Here is a 12798-nt window from a genome sequence, read left to right as displayed (position 1 = left end):
GATTTCATATTGTTTGGTATCCTGCTCTTACCTGGTCTTAATGATCAAATGTGGGAGATGATACATGCTTGTGTGATCGTGCACACCATGATCATCGAGTGTGACCGTAAGACTCGAGCGAATGTCCATGTTGGTCCCTATGCGTGTCAGGGTCATCTTGCAGATGTTGAACACCATGTGCCAACGGATTTTGCTGATTGTCTTGTCATGCATGTCGAAATCCGTGAAATAAATACTTATCAACAACTGCAAGATAATATGATAGAGCATTTGTGGAGGCTCAAACGAGAGTCATCAACTGTGTCAGCGGGTTGATCAAGTTGAACTTCAAATAATTATTTTATGTATGTTATTTTTCATTTACAAACAATATCGTAGAACATATTTATTTTTGTATTTGTGTGTTTAAAACCTAGAAATTGCAAAAATAATAAAAAAATCTGTTTGATGACGCATATGGAAGACGCGAGTGGGAACGGCAAGCCTCAAAGGCAGCACCATTGAGGGCTTGGACCGGACCTCATTTGAGAGATGCGATTGGAGATGCTCTAAGGCTACGTGTGGAGGGATTAGCCAAACACAGTTGAGTATTAGTAGTGATGTGCGTGAATTAATCTTTTCCTTGTAGTAGTATCAAGAAAGTAAACATTCTTAATAAAGATCCGTTTTACGTGGAAAAAAAAGCAAGCAATTCTCACTAAAGGGTAAACATTTGATCGACTAGCCCGTTACATGGCGCTTCAAATGTGTCAGGTTACCATCATCTGTGATATGATGCCAACAACGTAAAACGTGAAAACTTAAGCCATTTCTAATCTGCACAGTTGGCTCCCTCAGAACCCGAAAAAATCATGTACCTACAACATGGCGAACAGGCCGTCCCCATCTTAATCATCATCATCTACTCGGGCTAACCCACACCTATACAGGTATAAATTAAGTCAAATCATCGGTCGTAGCTACATATTCGGAGGCGACGCACGCCCAAAACTAGCAGGATATAGCACACATGCATGATGCATCAGCAGAGGTTCTATCGTGTGGCTTGGCTTTCACTTCTCCTCGATGTGATCCTGTATGGACCCAGCCACCTCCTGCACCGTGTCGCAGAGCTCCTGGCTGGAGTTGGACGCCTCCTGAGCGGGGTCCTCCAGGATCATCTCGATCGGGACCTCGTCGTCGCCGCCTCCGCTGCCCGGGGGAGACTGGCAGTAGGCGTCCAGGAGGTGCTCGTGGATCTCTCGCATCCTCCCGGACTGCTCATCTTCTCTGTCCAACTCTATAAGGTCCTGCAAAGCCAACATTTTCAGGCTTCAGAGACAGATTTGTTTTTATAGTATTCCAAAAGGAAAAGACGCCGATGGGCGACGGAATGACACATCCTATGCTGATAGATGACCTGGGCGGAGAAGGAGTTGAATATGCGGGCGAAGCGCTGCCTGCAGTACTCGTTGAAGAGGATGGTGCCGATGAGGAGGAGGATGGTGAACCCCGTGGCCACCGGGGAATTCTTGATGGTGAACACGCCCAGCGCTATGATCTGCGTCAGCACCAGGGAGAACACCATGGTGTTGTGCATGATAGGCCACAGCTTCCCTCCCATCTCGTACTTTGGGTAGTACACGTTCAGAATCTGCAGAAATATATTCAAAAGTTTGGATGCTATCTTCGTAGATCATAAGCTAAACATAACCAATTAAGGACGATTTGCATGCTCACCTGATTGCGGTAAACCAGGTAGCCAAGGCAAAAGTAGACGAGCAAGAAAGGCAGTATGAGAGGCGCCATGATCGAAAACGTGAAGCCAAGCAGGTTGAACAAGAGGACTTTTGGGACTTCGGTATGGTAAGGAAAAGAGTAAACGTATCCCGGCTCGTCCAGGTAACCAAATATGCATCTCCTGAAGAAGTTGTACACTAGGTTGTACACTTGCAGTATCTCGGAGCAGAGACTCGCCCAGCCTGATGTGAGGACGTATGTGATAAAAAATGTTGCCTGCCGAAAGCACAACACAATCAGTTAATCATGTTTTTATCATCAGACGATCCTGCACTAAGGAATCAACATGGTCACCTGTTTCGGCACCAGCTCAGCTAGCATAGATGGCATGTCCTTGGGTCTTGTTAAGACATTTAGCTGATTGAGCACAGATCCTGACAGCACATTCACAAAGAACACATTCCAGATGTTGAAGAACAAGATCTTGGTGCACGCACTGGTTTTCCTTCCGCTGCGAGAAATCGAACCCTCGATCGACGAGAAGCGCATCATCAGGGGAGGAACGGTGTACAGGGACAGCAACAGAACAACGCTAGGGAGGTATCCCGTTATGACTCTGACGCAAAAAGACCTGGACAAGAAGGTGATCAGTGAAGGAAAACGAAGCTCATCTGCAAACCTGAAACCTAAATTAACAGAGAGCTTCTCAACTTACGTCTTCAGTGTACCTTTCAGGTGTGGGAACATCCTCTTAAGCTGATCCAGCTGCATCATGCTCTGAACAAATGCGACGGGGACGATGAAGACAAACATGAAAAAGACACTACCTGAGAGTGTCGCTATTTTCCGGAGCCAGATCTGCCTATAGGGGATCCAGAGGTTCGACCAGTACACGTCTCGTGGCTCCGGGGCCGCATTGGTCACCCATAGCATAGGATTCGAAGATTGGAGAACTTGTGAAGCGACAATTGCCGCGTAGCGAGTCTTGAAGAACACTATAGCACCTGGACAGTCCTGTTCGGCAGAAATCAGAATTATCATATATGGTGCGACAATATATATGTTGTTTTGAGATCAAGTGACAATGGCATCATGGGAATGATCACCTTTTGAGCTTCGACTACTTCTGGATCAGTGAGGTCTGACTTCTTGGCATCGACGAACTTATTGCGGTAAAGCTGAAACGAGGAAGCACGTACTCCGCAGAGACCACATCTGTTCAAGCTTGACCGCACGTTCTGGTCAAATACCGAAAGTTTTACTCTTACAAATTTCCTGTATGCTCTCTCTGCATTATCCTGCGAAAATTAAGCGAGTCTTGAGAAAATTATCTCAGTAGAAAATACACAATGGGCATATACATGGACCTATTTGATGTCAATCTGAATATGAAGTACATGAACAAAAGTTGTGTATACAACGGCAAGTGACAGTACATAATTTGAGTCCCAGCAATGAGTGAATAGCATAAAACCACCACTTTGATGGTGAAATTTACCGAACACCACCACTTTACGTTTGCGGGACAAAAACCACCATATTTTGCTCAGTTTTTTGCGGAATGCGCTAAACCTGGATTGAACACGAATTGACAGGAAATATGACAACTAGGGCCCGCTGTAAGTGATGACATGGACAGTTTAAGAAATAAATAAAAAACCCAAAAATCATAAAATGGGGAGGCTCTCCCGTGACCAGGCGCCGCCGCCCTCAGCCTCCGGCGCAAGCTCCGGCCGCAACACCCGCGCCGCCATGCCCAGCCCGCGCCGCCGCCCCTGCAGCGCCCGCGCCACATCCCAGTGCGCCGCCGCCGCATCCACAAGCGCCGCTGCCGCGCGCCCGTGCTCGCCGACGGGGCTGGGGAGGGGACGGGGACGGCCAGGGCTCGTCCGCAGCCGCGCGCCACCGGCCCCTGCTCCGCTTGCGCCGCCGGCCCTGCTCCGCTCGCGCAGCCGGCCCCTGCTCCGCTCGCGCCGCCAGCCCCTGCCCCGCTCGCGCCGTCGGCCCTGCTCGCGCGCCGCCAGCCCCTGCCCCGCTCGCGCCGTCGGCCCTGCTCCGCGCGCCGCCAGCCCTGCTTCGCTCGCGCCGCCGGCCCTGTTCCGCGCGCCGCCGGCCCTGCTCCGCTCGCGCGTCGCCGGAGCCTCGCCGGAGATGGGCGGCAGGGGCCTTCCATCTCTCACATTTGTTTTTTTAGGATTTTAAGATTTTTTTAATTGAGCTGACATGTGGGACCCGGTATTTACAGCAGACCCCACATGTCATAATCCCTGTCAATTCATGTTCAATTCGGGTTTAGCCCATTTCGCAAAAAACTGAGCAAAATGTGGTGGTTTTTTGTCCCGCAAACGTAAAGTAGTGGTGTTCGGTAAATTTCACCATCAAAGTGGTGGTTTTATGCTATTCACTCCCCAGCAATATGTGAAAAAGCATGTCTACCGCTGCCGCATAGAATTCTTACCACAAACTTCTGCAACTTCCCTTTCCGATAGATCATTTGATGTGACAAGTAGCTAGCTCCATGATAGTTAACAAAGAAATTTCTGATGGTGTCATCAAGAAGCTCGTTGCCTGACTTGGGAATGGAACGAACAAGCACCGCAAAATGACCCGGGTTTGGCGTTGATCCTGTAATATGGGCTAATCTTTTCCTTGAAAGATACTTGTACTCCTGCAACATAAACATTCATAATCAGCTGCAACAAGTAGCTGGTTTTAACCTGGTGGAACTTGTGGGCAAGAATTTTTTGGTAGCATGAACATTGTGAACGGGTCTTATATATACTTGATAAAGAAGAATACAAGCCGCGATTGTTATGATATATAAAGCAACGCAATGCACCCAGAGCCTGCACGAAAGAAGCAATATGTTAGTGATGATAATGTAAGAATTGAGTAACCGAAGACCCTGAATCTAGTGAAATAAAAGAGAGAAGTAAAGTAACGGGATGTTATCATGTTAGTTGCAGTAGATATGGCAACACGAAGGTGAGCTTACTTTGGTGATCCTTCCTTGAGGTTTGCAATGGTGTAGACATTGAGCGACTCCTCTGGAATATGCGTGTGGGACATTTCTTGGCCATGGTAATTTACAGGGAGCACAATGAACACACAGATAAAAGTCGTGATGGAGAAGATGCGTATGCTGCACATATATACACGCAAGCAGCAGAAGAGTTGTTGTCAGCACGCAGAAATCAAGCGAAATGTGTAAAAATATATGACGATGAAATTAAGAAGAATTGGTGAAAACCTGAAGATGAAGAGCCTTAGGAAGACGACGGAGTCGAGCCCCGCGACGCGTCGGATCTCCTCCTCGGTGCACCAGTAGGCCTTGACGATCCAGCCGGCAGTGGGAAGGAGCCTCTCGAAGGAGAAGTAGTCGACCTGGTCCCGGAACTTGGCCTCGGCGAGGCGCCGGCCGAAGTAGACGCCGAAGTTGTGCGGCTGCTTGCGGAGGATGGAGTAGAGGCTGAGGAAGAGGATGCAGAGGGAGATGTTTATCCCCGCCGACGTCAGAAGGGCAGCTAATTCCATCCCCCGCCGCTACCCGATCTTGTTCGATCTCTGCCTGACGACCATCTACCCATGAACGGGCTGCGCGCAAAAATTAACATTGAGACGTGTAAAAAGATCCATAATGCGCTAACTTAACCGACTGCATTTCACGCGATTTCGCACGTTGGCATCGCTTTTCTTGGCAACTTAAAAAATCGCATTGATCTCTGTCCGATCAATCCCTACCAAATATGAATGTCTTTTTCTTCTGAAACCAAAATGTGAATGTCTTGACAAACGAAAATCATACGTGCTAGACACCATTCAGAAAAGCCACTCCTAAATTCAAGGCAGTCGATCGAATACAAAATGTCCCCAGATCGAACGCTCACAGCGGACGCTTAAGGGGACGATCGGCTTTCATGGATGCGCCGGAGCCGGCGAGCCCCAAGAAATGGTGTTACAGCCGGATCGGTGGATTCGATCGGTCAGGGTCGTGCATGTACGTACGAACCTTGGCGCCGCGTCGATGGCGGGGACGAGGAGGAGATGACGTACGGCGACGGCGGTGAGTCGCCGGCCGGCCGGTGCCCCTTGGGGACGGCAGCGCGGGAGGCGTTGGCGGAGTTGTCGCCGAGGGCGGAGAGGCAACCGTACGTGCGCTGGCCGATCGCCCGGTTGTGGTGGGGGCCCGTCGCGTCGCGCTTCGTCCCCGTTCTGCATGCAGCCGCCCGCGTGGGACCTGCTGACACGTGGCGCGTAACGCAGGGCTGGTTGGGCCCCTAGGCGGCCCGTAACTGTAATGCCTCAAAGGTTCCGATCCATAGGCCCATTTAAATGGCTGGGCCATACCCGTATTACATCTCGTGCTGCGCCATCTGACGGCCCAGTCAACAAGTGCTGCCACGTTTGGAGTTTGGGCAGCGACGAAAGAAACCATTTTTTTCATCTCTCGGTTGGGAAGTTGACCGTGCTGTAGTTCAGTTTCCTCTCATCTTCATCATCTGGAAATCCTTATCCTTTTCCTTTCAGTCGTAGCAGGAGTATCATATATTCTCCGAGGTCACTCTCACATATCTATCTGCGTGTCATCGCCGAAAGAAGTCGCAAAAGGATCAGGACGTGACGCGGTTCCGTGCATTCATCGTCCATCCATCCTATCCCATATTCCCATATATTCCCGTCTCATGGAAGAGCAAAACTTTGACCGTGCTAGACGGCAGGCAGGCTACCTCAATACTAATTGTTTTTTTGGAGTACGTTGATGTGTGTCAAATTTAGGATTTGTTTGGCAAAGTATGTAGACCAGACACGGCCGCTGTATTACACGAGAAAATGTGGTGTAGCGCCACGTGCCCGCCACGCAGCACTTGTACGGGATGCATACGTTACACCATGCAGAAAAGGGAGGAAATTCTCCTGTGTTGACACAAATGGTATTATTCTTTATTACATTCAGCAAATACACGTGGAGTAACAAGCGATAGGCATCGCGTGTTGGTCTTCTCTTGGTGTGAAGTGAAAGGTGCCTTAGGCGGTGTACGATGAGTGATGACCTCGAGGGGCCGTCCGGCGGTGAAGGTCCTATTCGGCGCATCTCCTTTCTAGGGCTCGTCTTCAGTTTCGGAGTTGTTGGCCTCTTCCCGAGGAGCCATCTGTTTAGCATAGGCCTGCTTGAGCTTCGCTTTTCTGCTTCCGAGGGTAGCTAGGGTGGCTGGATGTGCCCCTCATGGTGGCATGTGGGTGGTTGTGGACTTGTGGGTGTGGACTTGGCTGTTTGTTGTAGATTTTCGTCCGATTTTTTTCTAAAAAAACATCTTCTACTTAATTAATGGATGGGGCAAAGTTTTTGCCTCGTGTTAAAAATAAAAATAAAAGGCATGAACTATGGAGAAACTAGATGCGTGGTTTTGCATGGTGGAATGGGATCTGGGCCATCTAGAATGTTTGGAGAAAACACTGATAGAGTAGACCCCAAGAGGCATCCATCGCATCCCCCCAAGCACCCCCAAGGGCACCACCAGGGGGTCCAACCACCGCGCCACCGACACTCCTCTTCCTCATCTTCTCCTTCCGCCGCTACCGTCGGCGCTGACCACGATGGCGGCAGGCCCGGCGCCAAAAGGCTGCCTAGGTGGGTGGTCGTGGCGATCGTCTCATGGTGTGGCTAGGGTTGCGTTATGGGAGGATCTGCGTGTGGCATCCAGGATGGGCGACGGTAGCCTCCATGGCCTTACGTCGGCAATTAAAGATTAGTTTCGCAAAATACATACACCAAGCACACCGTTGTATATTATACGAGGAAATATTACATAGCACCACGTATCCACCACGCGGGATCCCTACGTTTACACCATGCAGAAAAAGAGGAAATTATGTTGTGTCGACACGAATGGCATTTTTTTACTCCGCATCACAAATGTGACATGACTACTGAGTTGTATGTTTACCACGTGGCATATGTAGTGAGCAACCTAAAAAGAATCAAGTGAGCTATATGTTTACAACAGTAGTACTCCCTGCGTTCGCCATTACAAGATGTTTTAGCTTTTCTTGAAAATGCTTATATATATCTAGTTGCCGTTTCATTGTCGCCCTCGTACGGGTCAAAATATATTATTTTTCAGAAAATGTTGTGTAGTAGCACCACGTATCCGCCACACACAACCTATATGGGGTCGCTACATTTACACCATGCAATTAAAGAAAACAAAAATTATGTTGTGTCAACCCGATTGAAAAAAAGAGAGTCAATAAAGATGACACAAGTACATGAGTAACATGACTGACCAGTTGTATGATTTACGTTAGAACTAGTACTCTCTCCGGCCCTAAATACTTGCTGCATGTTCTACGTTTTGCCTAAATTTACCACGAGTTTTAAGGGTTCAACTTTTCTGGGGTTCTCTATTGGAAGGTAAAAAAATCTCCAGCAGGTCAGTACAACTATACGAGTACGCGTGAATTGTAGACGCTGGCGTAGTGCCAATATGGCTGACGCGCACTGGAGTCAACCAGGCCATGTCTTGGTCGGAATCAACTGCCGCGCTTACAGTTAACGCGTCAGGCGTCACTTCACTTCGCTGCATATATCTCCGTGGATGAATCGTACCGCCAGGGGCGGACCCAGGAAAAAAGTGACCGGGTATCCCATCTCCAACATTATATCAATTAATACTATGAAGTCTACTAACACAGCAATTTAATATAAATAGACTGAGATGCAAGTGAAAATGCTTACATGAAATCGGATGTGGGATGCCCAGTTGAAATAATAGTTGATCATAGGAAGAGTGAGTAATAAGGTACCAAAGATTACAAACTATAAAAGATTACAAATGGAAGCGGAAAGATGCACACTAGATATCAATTGCCTACAAAGCAAAGAGAAAAAATACTTAGAAATATATTTAATAAATTGTGTACTAAAACTAAATTAGTAAGTTAAGACCATTACCTTTAAAATGGTTTCCTACGTTCATCCATGGCCTCAAAGCGCTCAATTATCACATCATTGGTAACCTTCCTCATTTCTTCCTTCTCCACATAACAAATGAGATTGTATTTCAAGGCATCGTCACTAAGGCGGTTGCGCAAATAAGTTTTCACAATTCTCATTGTTGAAAAACATCTCTCAACTGTAGCAGTGGCAACTGGCAAGACTAGCGCTAGCTTTAATAGTCGATATACCAAAGGATAGCAAATATGTTTCCTTGTCTCCACCATTTTTTGAGAGAGATCACATATATTTTTTATACCAGAGAATTGGTCATCTGCTCGGACATCATTTATATAAAGAAATAGGTGGTGTCTAAGGTCCCTTAGTTCTGCATCATCAAAGTCTTTTGGATATAGTTTAGCGAGACTCATCAAATTCTCCGAATTGAAATCACGAAATGATTCTTTGGGCTCAAAGCGACCGAGCAGATAATGATCTTCGAATTTTTCTCACTGAAGCGAGTATCAAGCTCTTGAAGCAACCAATCAATCACGGCATTGAAACAATCCACTTGATAATGATGCTTGTTGGTAATACCTGTTTTTTGACGTGGCTTCTTAGGATTCACATATGGATCTTCCATTTCTAACTTGGAAAGGGAATGTTTGTCACAAAATGAATATGCTTCACCTAGGAGGCTAGGACAGATTCCCACCCATTCATCCGTAGCTCAGTCTAGGTGTTTTTGGTTGAAGTAACACAACCAATGGCATTTACATTGTCCTGATCCTTCCGTTGCAGAGCCAATGATAATGTGTTTGTAATTATCAGTATGGTGGACATAAGCTGTAAGTAGAAGACAAAATCAAATGACTGGAAATAAACAAGAAGACCACATGCTTGCCTTCTGTTTGTGCCATCTCTGTCTTCTTCTTCCACATATTCTAGCACTTTGACAACTGTAGGGAACAAATCAATCAAACTCTTTAGAGTCTTATAGTGTGAATGCTGTTGCTGCTTGGTTGTGAACACTGTTGATATCTCCTACATGCTCCTTCAATCTATATTTCTTGTTCCAACTTGACCAACCATCTTTAACAAATTCAACATACCCAGCTTCTTTCTTCTTCCGCGGTCTAAATAAGAAGCAACAAAAACAATATGCTTTATCTTTAGACTCGCTGTACTCGAGCCAACTCTCAAACTCATCAAACCATTATGAAACAAACCTCCTATCTTTACCACAAATTTCTGTAGCTCGAAAATCACAAGTACGAGGTTGACAAGGCCCATTGGCCAAATACTTTCTTCTTACCAAATCCTTCAGATTAGGAGGGTACTCATCTATGCATCTTCTTTTGCCTGGATCAAATTCAATTTCTTCTTTCCAATTGATTTCTTCTCGATCCTGAGATGAATTCCCTATACCCCGAGAAGAGATTTGTACATGTGGCGATAACGGAACTGGGGCATCATTCTGTTCCTGTGACGGGCCAGCTATTTCATCTTGTACTGAGATCTTCCTTTTCTTGACAAACTTTGCCATAAATTGAGCTTCGCCTGCATGTCAATTTTTATACCAGAATTAATTTCGATAATCTAAATTTGCACAAATAAAGATATGCAGTCCAAGTTCTGAAAAAGATCGCTGACATCAACAGCAGGCTACTTGGTTTGTACGGTAGATAGATTAACTTACTTGACATTGTATTTCTATCTGACTGCTTGGTGCGTGCGCGTCCGGCCGTAGATGAGATGAGCAATTGAAAATCAATGTGTATCTCTCACAAATGGTGCGATCTTATAGCAAGAATAATTATTCCAAAATAGTCCAATTCCCAATAGTTTCAAACCCTAGGCCACAATATAAGGAGCGAATTTAGAATTTCAATAGAGGCTGCGTATTGAAGGACTGCTACATCGTACCTTTTTTCTGTCGGCTGAATCGCTGACTTGATGCAATCTGGTGATCGGCGACGGCGGCAAACTGACGGACGGAAGTGCGGCGTAAGTTCTGCTAGTAGATGAAGAGGTGTGGTCGTACGTTTTGGGGATGGATGGATCGATGAGGTGCGGTTCGCTTGCTTGCCGCCTGGACGTATTTGGGCCGCCACTCCTCGTTTGTGGGCTGGGTAGCTACGATGCTGCTTCTTCCGGTGTCCCTCTACAAAATGGGGTGTCACGCTCTATACTATTATACAGGTACAAGGCAAAGTGAAATTTTACCCGGTGTCCTGTGCTACCGGAAGGGACAACGTGCGTCCGCCCCTGCGTACCGCGCGTGATGCATAAGACAATCATGGAAAAGTTGGTCACTTTGTGAGTTTTTGGTGGTGCCAATGGATGTCGACCAAGGTGCCCTGACCTGACCACTCGGCACTCAGCTGCACCAATGCTGCGGCAGCGCACTGGACACACGGGCCGAGTGCCGACTGCGGATCGATGCAGGGAAAGAGGCGGGAGCAGAGCGAGCCGGGTCACGTATCGAACTTGTCAGTTTCAAATCTCGCTAGAATGGGATTGTGGACCTGTCGTGTCGCATTGTTCGTGCGATGCTTCTAGCATGGCACTAGGTAGGTCAATTTTTTTAAATAATTCTTTCTTTAATTCCACGAATAATAATTGATTTTGACCTTTGGCAGAAATAGTACTGTATCGGAGCCGCCTAACCCGAAAAGGGCTTCTCGAGAACTAGTAACCCAAAAATCCGGTCGAGATGCCTAACTCAAAAAGGACTTCTCGGGAACTAGTAACCCAAAAATCTGGTCTCGTGGACCCTTCATCGGTTGATAGCAACGGTAGGGCGCGGCTTTTCTCGGAAGGCGTCAGTCGGGCCACGCTTTCTCGAAAAGAGGCGAAATCTGGGTCGGTCTGCCAGTCGACAGGCTAGTTGGGCCAAAGCATCCTAAGGTGCACGGTTGGGGAGGGCTGCCCCGATTAGTGGTGATGCATGCATAAGATATATTGGTACAAGCAACATTACAACTTGAATTAATGGCTAGCAAGAGTACATGAAGGCGCAGGGCCGGCTCTATATTTTTCGGGGCCCTGGGGCGACGTCGACAAAAGGGCCCCTTAACACCTAAATATATATTCGTATAACTAGGTATATAAACACTATCATAATACCCGTACATTGCAACATACACAATATTATCGGCGATGAACTCATGCGCAATAGTGAGTGACACTTCAATTGTGTGGTTGATAGTGATCTCGTGCAAATAGTCCATTGTCATGGAGACCTACTGTGCAATGGAGACCTACTGTGCAACCTCGTTCGTGCCAGGTAACATTGTCAACGATGATGTTTTAGTTATATGAAAATGTGGTGGCGTGGCGACACAATTACTATTATGCGATCAATTATCAAGATTCACACTCTTGTTTCCTTTATTAGGAATCTTCGCCAAATATATACTCTAGCATATATTCCTTAAAGGTGGAAATTGAGAAATTTGATTGACAAAATATGGCTTGTAGGAACTAATACACATCAGCCACCCTTAAAAAAACTGATATGCATAGCGTCTATGTGTCAGACAACCATGTGGGAGAAACAATCCAAGTTCAAGTCCTCTTCTCTGACCCAAATTCTTTCCACAACTCTCCTTAATCTAGAACGCTACTGGAGTATTGTTTGAGGGCAGCAGCAAACAATGGAGCAGCACGGCCGGCCCAAGCACCAGCACAACAATTTCCTTTCGGCTCCCGAGCCGAGCCGTGGCTAATGGTGAAGGAATTCACATGAAATTGTAACCCTAGTTGATGGATTAAACTATGGATTAGATGAAGGAATGGACAACGGATTAAGTCATGGACTTACAGTAAATCGCTCGTTTCTCCCGATGGACCGGAAAGGCCCTGATCGTTGAAGTTCTTTCAGTAAGCCTGTTCATTAAGCATTTGCCACATTTTTTTTCTGCCCATAATAAAAAAGAAGATGCCATCTTGGGCCCCCCCTCTGGCCTGGGCCCCAGGCGGTTGCCCATGGTGGCCATGGGTCAGGGCCGGCCCTGTGAAGGCGTCATCGTCGTTGATTTTTTTCGATGCAGCACTCTTGCCCTTCGAAAAGGCAACACTCTTTCCCTTCGACGAGGTAGCACTCTTGCCCTTCGACGATGCACCATTTTTGCCCTTCGACG

The 12798-nt window shown here is 47.0% G+C and overlaps 1 protein-coding gene across 1 annotated transcript; it reads right to left on the bottom strand.

The window, feature by feature from the left end:
• Positions 1-698: 698 nt before the first annotated feature.
• Positions 699-5913, bottom strand: LOC127293479 (CSC1-like protein RXW8). The gene is made up of 11 exons (XM_051323110.1): positions 5729-5913; positions 4970-5313; positions 4715-4861; positions 4502-4565; positions 4178-4387; positions 2826-3017; positions 2435-2733; positions 2074-2350; positions 1720-1995; positions 1400-1633; positions 699-1289 (listed from the first exon to the last, which is right to left on the bottom strand). Exons 2-11 carry the CDS (start codon positions 5251-5253, stop codon positions 1053-1055), a joined length of 2220 nt encoding a protein of 739 aa, XP_051179070.1. The 5' UTR covers positions 5254-5313; positions 5729-5913; the 3' UTR covers positions 699-1052.
• Between the last annotated feature and the right edge of the window lie 6885 nt (positions 5914-12798).

The sequence above is a fragment of the Lolium perenne genome, chromosome 4 (assembly GCF_019359855.2).
Source record: "Lolium perenne isolate Kyuss_39 chromosome 4, Kyuss_2.0, whole genome shotgun sequence".
In the NCBI taxonomy this organism is placed as follows: Eukaryota; Viridiplantae; Streptophyta; class Magnoliopsida; order Poales; family Poaceae; genus Lolium; species Lolium perenne.
The sequence above is the reverse complement of the archived record's forward strand: the minus strand, read 5'-3'. Positions and strand labels throughout refer to the sequence as shown.